The 13,688-nt window shown below is 41.7% G+C and overlaps 1 protein-coding gene and 1 non-coding gene across 2 annotated transcripts in view; both read left to right on the forward strand.

The window, feature by feature from the left end:
- Positions 1–13,688, forward strand: part of LOC126485058 (probable G-protein coupled receptor CG31760) — a 613,409-nt gene that overhangs the window by 311,244 nt on the left and 288,477 nt on the right. The window contains exon 3 of the mRNA XM_050108660.1: positions 11,451–11,594. Coding sequence (XP_049964617.1) covers positions 11,451–11,594 — 144 coding nt within the window. The remainder of the gene's footprint in view (positions 1–11,450; positions 11,595–13,688) is intronic.
- On the forward strand, positions 3,677–3,751 carry Trnas-cga (transfer RNA serine (anticodon CGA)). The gene has a single exon. It is a non-coding gene; the product is annotated as a tRNA-Ser (tRNA).

Consider the following 13,688-nt stretch of genomic DNA (forward strand, 5'->3'; position numbering starts at 1 on the left):
TCAATGCCAACGTCAGAGACATTTTCTCTGGCATCGTCATTCCAATGAATCATTCCATTTTGACTGGATACTACAAATAGTCGGTTTACATTATGATTGTTAGCCGCCAAATCAACATTTCTGCTTCCCTCGGTATTGGTTAACTCTACATTTCCAGTGGAATCACTCATGGCTGCTTCTGAATTCTCAATGTTATTATCGGATATTGATTTTTCTTTTCCGGATTCATTACCAAATTAGAATTTACGTTTACACTTTGGTTATTTGTGACTAAATCTGACGTATCATTAGACTCCAAACTGACTTCACTACCATATATTTGTATCTAACCGACCGGATCGTTGCTACTACTATGGGACTGAACTCCTCTACTCCTGAGAGCGTATCTTACATCCTTTTCCCCAGACACTTTACTAATACTAATGTCCCAATTACAAATATTAGACAGCTATATGCAAGAGCAGCACTCACACTATTTTCTTCGTCGACTTGCTGCCGCTGATTCTCTTGGCTGTGGGCTGCACTGCTCGCTGCACTTCAAACGTGCCGTGCAGTGTTGGCTACACCTGCCACTGCTTGCTGCTGTCTCAGCTGTTGCCCATGACTGCTTCGTTCTGCTCTGCACACTGCGCCGCCTGCTAGCATGAAGAATCTTCAAGTGCGGCATTTTAATGTAATCCTGTAGACCGCGCACACAGCGTTAACTTTTATTCTCCTACCATTTCTGATTTACAACGATTACATTGTAACTAAAATTTGATTTTGCGGCATCATTGTTATAGTTCAACTAAAGTTCAAAAACAGTTCAAACACAATTCAAACCGTACTCAACCCAGTTATTATGCAGTTGTCCAGCCATTTACAGTTCACACATATCACAGTCCTTACACGGTTCGCTGGTTAGTTACAGCTCACAGTTCTCGCTAGTAAATTCTATCCTCATAGTGCCAAAGCACTTCGAGTTGAAAGATTATCTCCACCAGGGATGCCATGTACGGCAACTTGAGAGAGAGAGAGAGAGAGATACGTGCATGTGATAAACCCCTATCCTCTAAAACATCTCTCCTTTATACCTCCTCTGTGTTACTACATATGACGTGTCACTGATCTCATTTGTACTAATATTGCAGTGCAAGCGAGATGCCTATTTGCTTCGCTTCCACCGTCCTGAGTGGAATTCACAAGTTCTAATAAATTTTCACCAACCTGCCGTCTCTTACAGTTGTTGTTCCCTGCGCAGAAAGCAGCACGTTATTTTGAGGTTGTAACAAATTCTTAACGAGGAACTGGTATTATGTTAATAATTAAATTTCCAATTAGTTTATTTATGCGGGATGCTACTCGCTTTTTATTGGCAGAGCACGGCGAGCTGCACAACTACATTCCACTCAACAGTTACAAATAATTTCCATTCCTTAACAAAATAATGAACTGCGTATTTCCGTAATTACTGTCACACTGTTGTCAACCACATGTCCAAATAACCAAAAATTGCTAATAAACTCTTTACTGACACCGACTGTGGCAGAAAACATGGCTGTCAAATGGTTCATATGATTCTGAGCACTATGGGACTTAGCTTCTGAGGTCATCAGTCCCATAGAACTTAGAACTACTTAAAACTAACTAACCTAAGAACATCATACACATCCATGCCCGAGGCAGGATTCGAACCAGCGACCGTAGCAGTCGCGCGGTTCCAGACTGTAGCGCCTAAAACCGCTCGGCCACTCCGGCCGGCAAAGATGTCTGTCCTCCGACACTACCGAACTAGCTCTCACATTTACAAGCTAGACATTCAAAATTCATTGTTATTTGATACCTTGGTCGACAACGTGTCCGTCCCCCGAGACTGCCGAATCGTCAAAGACTGCCGAAACAGCTCTGATCTTACAGTCGAACCATTTCGCCCACCAATCAAGTTAGGCGTGTTCCGAAGATCGCCCAAGTGCTTCGTCTTTCTATTCGTTTAGCATACGTTTATTATTCCACTGGTTATTAATATTTGCGAAATAATGGAATGATAGCACTCAATTGAGAGATGCTTTAATATGAAATGCAAGTAAATACGCTGTTATGTTCTTCTAATATTTATAAAATACGATTGTCATTTTGGCGAGCAACTTCCGAATGCAGCTGCCAATGGCGGAGAAGGACCACAATTTAGGCGGTCTTTTTCACGATACCGATACCAAACAAACCATCTGTCACCGATACCTCACACGGCATTAAATCTTCCCACTGCTGCCTTCTCATCTGCTCTAAGAAGAGCTTCTTGTATCTGATTAAGATGGCTGTAGAACCGGAAATATTACAATAGGCAGTCGGTTTAGTAGATTTTTTGCCTCTCCAAAGAATTCTGCCAATGAAATGCAGTATCTTGTTTGCCTTCCCTATAACAATATCTATGTGATCGTCGCAATTTAAGTTGTTCGTAATTGTAATTCCTAGATATTTCGTTAAATTGGTAGCCTTTAAATTTATGTGACTTGTCGTACAACAGAAATTCAACGGATTTCATTTCGTACTCATGTGAATGAACTTACACTTTCCTTTATTCATACACAATTGCCACTTTTCGCACCATACAGAAATTATACCTAAATCATTTTGCTATTGTTTTGATCTTTTGACGTCTTTACGAGATGGAAACTGACAGAATCATCCGCAAACTAAGAGGCCTGCTCAGATTGTCTCCTAAAACGTTCATTAAGATTAGGAACAGCAGAGGTTTCAAATGGTTCAAATGGCTCTGAGCACTATGGGACTTAACATCTGCGGTCATCAGTCCCCTAGAACTTAAAACTACTTAATCCTAGAATGAGATTTTCACTCTGCAGCGGAGTGTGCGCTGATATGAAACTTCCTGGCAGATTAAATCTGTGTGCCCGACCGAGACTCGAACTCGGGACCTTTGCCTTTCGCGGGCAAGTGCTCTACCAACTGAGCTACCGAAGCACGACTCACGCCCGGTACTCACAGCTTTACTTCTGCCAGTACCTCGTCTCCTACCTTCCAAACTTTACAGAAGCTCTCCTGCGAACCTTGCAGAACTAGCACTCCTGATAGAAAGGATATTGCGGAGACATGGCTTAGCCACAGCCTGGGGGATGTTTCCAGAATGAGATTTTCACTCTGCAGCGGAGTGTGCGCTGATATGAAACTTCCTGGCAGATTGAAACTGTGTGCCCGACCGAGACTCGAACTCGGGACCTTTGCCTTTCGCGGGCAAGTGCTCTACCAACTGAGCTACCGAAGCACGACTCACGCCTGGTACTCACAGCTTTACTTCTGCCAATAGCTCGTCTCCTACCTTCCAAACTTTACAGAAGCTCTCCTGCGAAACTTCCAGATCTAGAACTGGGATGTGAGTCGTGCTTGGGTAGCTCAGTTGGTAGAGCACTTGCCCGCGAAAGGCAAAGGTCCCGAGTTCGAGTCTCGGTCGGGCACACAGTTTTAATCTGCCAGGAAGTTTCATATCAGCGCACACTCCGCTGCAGAGTGAAAATCTCATTCTGGAAACATCCCCCAGGCTGTGGCTAAGGCATGTCTCCGCAATATCCTTTCTTTCAGGAGTGCTAGTTCTGCAAGGTTCGCAGGAGAGCTTCTGTAAAGTTTGGAAGGTAGGAGACGAGGTACTGGCAGAAGTAAAGCTGTGAGTACCGGGCGTGAGTCGTGCTTCGGTAGCTCAGTTGGTAGAGCAATTGCCCGCGAAAGGCAAAGGTCCCGAGTTCGAGTCTCGGTCGGGCACACAGTTTTAATCTGCCAGGAAGTTTCAAACCTAACTAACCTAAGGACATCACACACATCCATGCCCGAGGCAGGATTCGAACCTGCGACCGTAGCGGGCACGCGGTTCCAAACTGAAGCGCTTAGAACCGCACGGCCACACCGGCCGGCACAGCAGAGGGCCCATAACACTTCCCCAGGGAAACTGACTTTCCGTCAGCTACCACAAAATAGGACTTTTGAGGAAGGAAATCTCGAATCCAGTCGCACAACTGAAAGGATACTCCATATGCACCAATTAATTAGAAATCTCTTGTGATGAACGGTGGCAAGAACCTTCTGGAAATCTGGAAACACGGAATCAATCTTAGATCCCGTGTTTATAGCATTACTTTGCGTGAACAAAGAATTAATACCGAGATGTACTCGTAAATGTTAGAATATCATAGTACGTTCAATGGCATCAATTTTGCGGTAAATTTTAATTTCCGCTCTCCTCTACTGAATGGAAACCGATCTTATTGTTACCTGCATCGTTAATTTCGTAAAGTGTTACTTCGTTGCCAGGCAGAACTTCATGGAGACATGCAGAAACCTCTTCATTGTTATAGAGCATCGATTCGTTTTAATTGCAAGTTGCTCCGTACAGTAATTCTAAAATAAAGAACGACCCATTCTGATAAAAGGCCCCATGACAGCACGTCCAAGAATAAAAAACTGTGGGTAGTAACCACACATGCCTGGAAATATACTGATTGGTTAAACCATACGTAATTCCCTGCCTGTTGTAATATTTAAAAGAGGTCTTTGCGTCGGGCGTCACACGATGTTTCATCATCTTATAAATGTATATTTACTCACTTCAAAGTAACACTAGTTTTATGACATATGGGCTGCCATTATTTATATGTTTTTAAAGTTACTCATTTTACCTTTAAAGACTTACGAGTTTGTTACTTTCTGGGAAGGTTTCAGTTTTCTGTCAATATAAATTCGGATAACATAGATGAAACTCATTTCGTGGGATTGTATGTTGAGAGTCAGTTTTTGGGCAGTCGACTAATATGGTCAAGCCCAAGACCGCATGCTATCTTTCACATCACGATGCTGCCATAACGTCACTCTATCCGCTAGTTTAAACACACCGGGGTGACATTGCAGGCTACTCACCACGTCAAATGTCGATTGTGGCGGAGTCAAGAAGGCGTCGTCTCATTTCAGTATATTCCTCAAGTAATACGCCAGGAGTCAGTAAATCCACAAGTGCAACCATACTACTCTGAAACTTTGCTCATTAACAGCAAGCTATTCAGACCGTTTCACTCTTATTTTGAGAAACGTAGAAACTGATCATTTATCGAATACTCATCGCAAGCTGGATAAACCAAATAAACCACGTAGAGAGGTGTGGAAAGAATATCAGAAAAGTGGCTATATCACACGGATAGGTGAAATTGCTCTTCCCCGATTTACAGTTAGACACATAATTACGATTTCGGACAATATATATGGTAATCTGATCATCACATGCCATGCACTGATAGTGATTTCTCAGCATCATGAAAATGGAAAAAAATGTTGCAAGGAGACAGCATGAGAAGATCGACGACAAGGCTCCCCGAGCAGTTGTGGTCTCTATTGACTTTGGTCTAGCGCTTATTCTGCTTTGAATACTCTGCGCATCCCAGCCTCCTTCGTACTGTGTAACCGACCGTAGTTGCCGGAGGACTTAATTTGCTAAATATCTAGACAGATTTTGCCGATCGTTTATTTCCCATCGTGTATGCTACATATATACGTCTTCATCCACATTTACATGGCTACTATGGATGTTTCAAGATTTTAAACATGGCTTAAACAGCAACTGTTGAAATTCTTCACGGTAAATGACGGCAGCCTAAACAGTTGCAGGATAAAGATTTATGTACAGTTAATAATAACCTTTATCCTGCAACTGTTTTGGCTGTCATCATTTACCGTGAAGTACTATGCATGTCATACTTAAGTGGCTGGCAAAAGGTTCGTCAAACCACCTCACACTAATTCTGTATTATTCTACTCTTGAACAGCGCCCGGATAAAAAGAACACCTATTTCTTTCCCTAAGATATCTGGTGTTCCCTTTTCTGTTATGATGACCGTTTCTCCCTGAGTACGTCGGCATTCACAGGAGGAAGCTAGTGATTGAAATTTCGTGACAAGGTCCCGCCGCAACGAGAAACGCCTTTGTTTAAATGATTTACACCACAAATCCTGTATCATGTCCGTTACACTCTCTCCCACATTTCCCGATAATACAAAACGCGCTGACTTTCTTTGAACTTTCTCGGCGTACTCGGTTAATCCTGTCTGGTAAGGATCTGACATCGCACAGCAGTACTCCAAAAGAGGACGGACAAGCGTAGTGTAGAGAGTCTCTGTAGTAGATCTGTGTTCTGTTAATAAAATAGAGTCTTTGGTTCGCGTTCTCCACATTTTCTATGTATCCATACCCATTCAAGTGGTCCGTGAATTAATTGCTAGGTATTTGGTTGAATTTACGGACTCTACGTTTGATTGATGTATTGCAAAATCGAAGTTTAACGGATTCCCTTTCACACTCGTATGGATGACCTCAATGTCCAATTTTCGCACCGTACGGACAGCTTATATAAATCGTTTTACAATTTGTGTTCATCTTCTTATGACTTCACCAGACAAATAACGACAGCATCATCTGAAAACGACCTAAGAGTGCTGCTTACATTGTCCCCTAGATCGTTTGTCTAGGTAGAGGACCTCTAACTTAGATCCGCGCAGTAGACTAACAAACACATTCACAGGGGAGAATGCAGTGTCGGGCATGGCGATTAGAGTACAGAATGAATCGTGATGTATTTTAAGAAGCCAACTGTCTCACGCCGGAAAGCTGTGGTTCAGGATATATCGTTATCGGAAAGAAGGTGAGATTAATTTAAAATTGCATCAAGTCTCTTAATGAACAGATGGTCAAACAGTCTGCTATTACGCTCGTCGGTTTGGGACCTTGAGTTCGACGAAACCCATGTAGTACATTACATTTTTAGTTTTTTCGGCATCCGAATTTTCTAACGTATGTTACTGCAAAAAGTGGAGAAGTCCGATGAATTTTTGTTAAAATCTGCTTTGGGGGTACAAATGCTAGTCTGCTACGCATATTCAGAACGACCACCAGCTTTTACTTTACTATCCCTTATCCTCTCTTTCCACTCATAATAATAGAAAATATATAGAGATCTATTTTTCTGGTGAGATATTCTCTGCGGACTTTACATGCGCTCGATGTGTTCCTTTTACGGAATGCGAACGTTGCCGCCGCCGTCGCCTCTTCACGCCTCGTGTCTCAGTAGTAACTCGAGACTTTTCTTTCTTTTGTTGTATAGACATAAATAGAAGGGTTATAAACTGCAGTCGCATTAAGTCAGGCGACGCTGAAGCAATTAAGTTGGGAAATGTGGCGCAGAAAGTAATACACGAATTCGTCTATATAAGCAAAATACATGACGGCAGCAGAAGTAAAACGGGTATAAAATGTAGACTGGAAACAACATGAATAGCTTTCCTGTGATGATTAACATGCCAATGTCGAATATAAATTTGACAGTTAGGAAATCGTTTCTGAATGTAATTTTCAGCCTTCCTACTGGTAATAATGGTGTAGGTTGTCATCGCTATTTATAAACAATTCCCATAGCTGGACTTCACCTACGACCTAAGTCACAGAAACTGGAATAATAGTCACTTGGATATTATTTGGTTTTCTATTGTTTTTTACAAGTTTCGGCTCGTTTTTACTTGTAGCCACATCTCATGCCTAAAATCTGGAGACCACATTGTGTCATGCTACACTGAAAATTCGAATCCGACTATTTGTGTGGCATTCCACCTACGAAAACTTTGAAAAGGCGCAGGCATTGTTTGGCAACTCTGTGTAATAAAAGTGGTAGGTTAATATGGGACTCATTAATGAAGCTACATTCTATTGGCATCTGTATGAAATGTTCTGAACAATCACACTAAAGATATTACATAGGATTTGTTAAGTAAATTTTGTTGAGTACCAAAACGTCGTTTCATGAATAAGCTAACCCTGCTCACATGTTTCACATTGCTCGCTATCTACTGAACTACGACTGTGGCAATGATGGAGTGTTTACCAGATAGGGTTGATAGAAGATATAGAGAAGATCCAACGGAGAGCAGCGCGCTTCGTTACAGGATCATTTAGTAATCGCGAAAGCGTTACGGAGATGATAGATAAACTCCAGTGGAAGACTCTGCAGGAGAGACGCTCAGTAGCTCGGTACGGGCTTTTTTCAAAGTTTCGAGAACATACCTTCACCGAAGAGTCAAGCAGTATATTGCTCCCTCCTACGTATATCTCGCGAAGAGACCATGAGGATAAAACCAGAGAGATTAAAGCCCACACAGAGCCATACCGACAATCCTTCTTTCCACGAACAATACGAGACTGGAATAGAAGGGAGAACCGATAGAGGTACTCAAGGTACCCTCCGCCACACACTGTCAGGTGGCTTGCGGAGTATGGATGTAGATGTAGATGTAGATGAACACGGTGGTGCCTCGTCAACTTACTTGTAAAGTTTTCACTTTCTAAAATGTTTGCTGCTTCTAAAATAAGATCGAGTTTAACTGCAAAACCTACGTCTTATGAATTCCTTTCACTACTCCTGTAATTGAGCTGCTAGCTGTCACAGTAACTGATGAATCTCAACACACCATGTCATAAATGTCCTGGGAATCATGCTGGAGTTCGTATAGACGACTGCTTCGCAAGTAACAAGTTGCGTCACGAATGAAGCAAGAGAATTTCAATGATCTCTCACAATTTTACAATGTCGAATGCTTTTCCCAGCTGTAGTACTCCTTATCACCGCATCCACATCTACATTGAACTTCAAACGCCTCTCATCCTTCGACAGTAGTTCAGTATCCCACATCCTTCCACACTGTTTCTTATGGTCTATTCGCCTAGACCCCAATTTTGTCTTCACCATAACTAAATTTTGATCAGAGTCTATATCTGCTCCTGGGTGCATCTTGAATCCAGTATCTGGAATCTCTGCCTGACCTTAATGTAATCTAATTATAATATTCCGGTGTCTCCGGGCATTTTCCAAGTATACCTCTTCCTCTTGTGAGTCTTGAACAGTGTATTTTCTATTACCAACTGAAATATGTTGCATAACTGAATTACTCTTTCGCATCTTCCGTTCCTACTACCAGGACTACACTGCCTCGTATTTTTTCTATTCCTTTCCCTAGAACCACATTCTGTCCGCCATGACTATTATATTATCATGTGGCTTTCAACACCGAATCACCCGTTTATTATCCTGAAATATTTTATCTATCTCTACATCTTTTGTTTGCGTCATCGACATGTGTACCTGTTGTCGGCGTTACTACGAATCTGATGAGAAAAAACCTACCATCGAATTGTTCGTACTAACTCACTCCCCTCCCTAACTTCCTACTCATAATTAGTCCTGCCTCTTTTATACTACATTATACTGCTGTTGTTAACAGCCAACATTCTTCCGATCAGATATCCTTATATTCTTTCCATTTCACTTCACTGGCTCCTTCTGTATCTAGATTGAGTTTTGTATTTCTCTTTACACATTTTCCAGCTTCCATACCACTTTCGAACTTCTGATACTCCACGCTCCGACTCGTAGAACGTTACCCTTTCGTCTGTTATTCCATGCTTTTCTCATCGACTCCTATCCCATGCGCTGTTCTCTCTTAGAGGTCCGAATGAGAGAGTAACCCGGAATCTTTTGCCAAAGGAGAAATCATCATGACACTTTTTCAATTACGGACGACATGTCGTGTGGCTACACATTAACTGTCGTTAATGCAGGCCTTTCCAATGCCTTCTGCAGCCTCATTCCATTGATATTTGCTGATTCTTACACCCTTCTGGGGCAATATCCCGCCACAAGGGCAAGAGAGTGCCTGAATCTCTGTCTGCTCCTCCTCTCCCTTTGACAATGATGGACGTATTCGGTCGCCTATGTTGATGATTTTAATTCGAAACTAAAGTAGTGGCTAGGTTTAAACCGAAGACTGGGAACATTTTCGTTACTAGTCAAAGATACTGCTACTAGACCAGACGCTATGACACATTGTTCGTTAAATTGCAGTAGATATTCATAAATACAATAAGTTAAAAAAATGCATGCAGGTCAGCAGTTTCTAGCGGTATACCTGGATATTCATGTTACCAACACGAGGAGCTTCCGAAAAGGCAACAAATATCAAACTAAGTTATGAGCCACGAGGTTTCTTCGCCAATTCCTTCGATCGATGACACTGTATTTTATCATGCATAGTATTTCTGCTATTTTGGCACTATAATTGCAAATAACAATAGATGAACTAGAAGTACAAAGGAGAACAGCTCTACGAAACGCATCATTGATGGCAATGACAATGAATGTTAGAACGCTACAAAGAAGTATAGTAAAAAAGTTCTTACTTACCAGATTACTTTCTTGGTGTTTTCTTCTTACTGGATGTGAAATTCGGATACTGCAGACAGGGGAAAATCTTGCTGAAGGCAATAGAAATGCAAACATGGCGGCAGATGCCCAGAAATGGAAACAAAGTTTTAAGTACGCACTAGACACACAAGTAAATAAAGACACAGGTTGCGTGAGTATAGATATACTTGGCTACTTGATAACCGTGGAAAGACAGCAGAGAATACAGATTTCCACATGCTGTTCTTAACTGATATTTATTTTTTGCTAAATATTCATAATCCTTGCTGGAATACCAATTCGATCATCCCAAATGTCTGTACGTAATACATTCATTTATTGGGGTTACTTATGATGCTGCAGGAAGCGTGAAGTTTGAATCAGTGCATGATTTCTCATGTTCCGCGAACACGTTTATTATTGGAAGCGAGCAGAAAGCTTCCTCGAAAACTATTTACCTTCTGAAATCAATTACGTCTACGTAATCCCAGAATTCGTACAGTGTGACGTTTAAAAGTGCCCCACAATCAAAAAACTTGCATGGAAGTACAAACACCATTAACGAAAGGCATATAAGTCAGCACTTTGTTGATGGAAATCTTATGCTCAAATGGTGGGTAAAGTGGATAAGCAAGACAATGTTGATAGAAATCTTATGCTTAAATCGTGGGGAAACTGGATAAGCAAGACAACGTAGGCGAGCATTTGGGATGAGAAACGATATTTCTGGGAATCTGCATTTTTTATAAGATATTCAGAACGGAAGATTTTTCACGTCTAAGGACCTTATAATTGCATACAACCGGCAACACAATTTTTATCAAAATTATTTTGATTTTTTGTTACTACAGATGTTTCACTTGACCATGCGAAATACTTTTTTACTGGGTCCATGCATGGAAGCATTTAGTATCTCATGAGAGTGAGATACTATAGGTAATTCTTTCGTTGTTCTCTGGGAGGTCTATTGATACATACAATTACTGACTGTAATAAAAGTTAGAATTCCTTCGTCTGATGTGTGCTTCCCATGTTTGATATTAAATTCGTCGCTGGTTTCATTACTGCTGCTACTTCGTCTTTCTTTGGGCTACACTCCTCCCACATTTCGTGCTTAATTTCCATCTGTAGATGCTTTAATTCTTGCCCACTTTCGCAATATGTGGAATTTTTTCGAACGTGTGCTTCTTTTCAGTGCGTTCCGCTGCCGGGTCTCGGGTTCCGGCGCGGCAGCTACAAGTGTGTGTGCCGCAAGGGCTTCTACTTCCCGGACGTGCACGCCCGCTACCGGTACTTCAACGGCTCCATCATCGAGGAAGAGTACGAGAAGCTGATGATGGTGAGTGCGCAACATACCGTAACACGTACAGAAGATAAGAGTGCTTTTCTGGCGTTTCTCATTTCTGAACAGCCAAGTCCACAAGTTAACTGATGTCCGTTATAGTCGAACATGAAGGGCCGAAACAATGTATGAAATGAAAGAACCCCTAGTTTTTCCGATATTACGACAGCAAAATTTACTAGCTGACAACACACTCACAGTTTCAGGGAATCAATATGGCAACAAAACGGGGATGAGCAACGTCATCTTAAAGCGTTTACTTATTCATTTATTTATCTGCTATTTTATTTTTGTCTGCTATCTACATAAAATAATCGTAAGAATGTTGTACATGGATTGGCGTGAATAAAGCACTTAATATTTTCACATAGTTTCAGATATTTTAGGAATAACTAAGCATTGTGGTACGAGGCGTGTTTTTAGAGTAAGTACCGTTTTGAAATTATAAAAAGACGTGCTAAAATACCTGAATAATTTTATTTTTACTTGGAAGCCTGTACCTTAATATACTTTTCTACATAATTTTCGTTTGTATTGAGGCACTTGTCATGTACCAGCTCTTGAATATCCTCCTCATAGTAGTCTACCGCCTAACTTGTTAATCACTGCATCACCAATGTTTGGACTTCGTTATCGTCTTGAAGACGCTGACTGTCCAGGTGTTTCTTCAAGTGCAGGAACAGATGGTAGTCACTGGACGCAAGACCGGGCCTGTACGGAGGATGGTCTAGAGTTTCCCGTCGAAAAGATGTGATGAGATCTTTGGTCTGACTCGCCACATGCAGACGGGCATTGTCTTGCAGCAAAGCGACGCTCTTGCTCAACTTCCATGGTCTGTTGCTCTCATTCTCGTGTGATCTAGGCTACCCATGTTTCATCGCCCATAACAATTTGGGTTAAGAAATCATCACCGTCGTTGTGGTACCGCTCAAGGTAAGTCAATGCACTGTCTAAACGTTTGGTTTTGTGCACATCCGTCAACATTTTCCGTACTCAACGTGCGCACAATTTTCGGTAACTCAAGTGCTCGGTCAAAATGACATACAAAACACTACGAGAAACTTTAGGAAAGTCATCCCGCAAGGAGGAAATCGTAAAAGCGTCTCTCACCTTATTCTTCACTTCCTGCACCAAACTTTCATTAACGACCGAAGGGCGCCCACTCCGTTGTTCATCATGCACATTTGTGCGGCGATCTTTAAATGCTCTCACCCACTTTATTACCATTCCATCACTCATAATGTTTTCTTCGTAAACTGAAAAGAACTCACGATGAAAATCGATCGCTTTTAGGCTCTTAGCACTAAGAAATCTTATGACAGCCCGTACTTCACAGTCGGCGGGACTCACGAATGTCAGAGGCACCTTAAACACTCAGTACACAACGTAAACAAGGAAGAATCAGACTGCAATGGTGTCAGTGCTTAGATTAAGGTACAGGATTTCAAGTAAAAATTAAAATTGTTGAGATATCTTAGTGCGTCTTTTTTTAATTTCAAAACGGTTCTTACTTATAAAACACGCCTCGTAGTTAAGGGGGGAGAGGGTTAATGTACTTACAACAACTATATTAAAAATAATAATAACTAAAAAACGCTGCATACTACCATTTGGCCACCTAACCCACAGAGACCTGTTCATCCGGAATCCAGAAGGCCTTAATAACTCACAAATTTTGTAATTTATAATTCTGGACTACACTACTACAGCATTATACTACACAGCACTCTACTACACAACATTACACTATACTGTTGTTCTTTGTATTAAAAAGAAGCTCGATCTCTCATTTGTCTGGATGGTCATCTACCGGCGTGGTGAGCTGCAACTCAGGATTCTCAGGGGCCATGTTATCCTAGGAGTGGAAATTATGAGATGGCTGTCATGCTGTCGAGAAGACCATCCTGGTCCACCCCGAGGCTCGTCTCCTCACTGCTTCCAGAAGATTGTCGTTGGTGGATGTTCTGCCATGGCGCGTCTCGTTGTCATGACTTATGGCCTTTCCTTGGTTGTCTCTCAGCCATGCAGGCTGACAGTTTATGAACTGGTATTTTAGGTGTGACCGAGTTCAGCTTATGTCGCAGTCCCTCA

Source organism: Schistocerca serialis, chromosome 6 (genome assembly GCF_023864345.2).
Source record: "Schistocerca serialis cubense isolate TAMUIC-IGC-003099 chromosome 6, iqSchSeri2.2, whole genome shotgun sequence".
Taxonomy (NCBI): Eukaryota; Metazoa; Arthropoda; class Insecta; order Orthoptera; family Acrididae; genus Schistocerca; species Schistocerca serialis.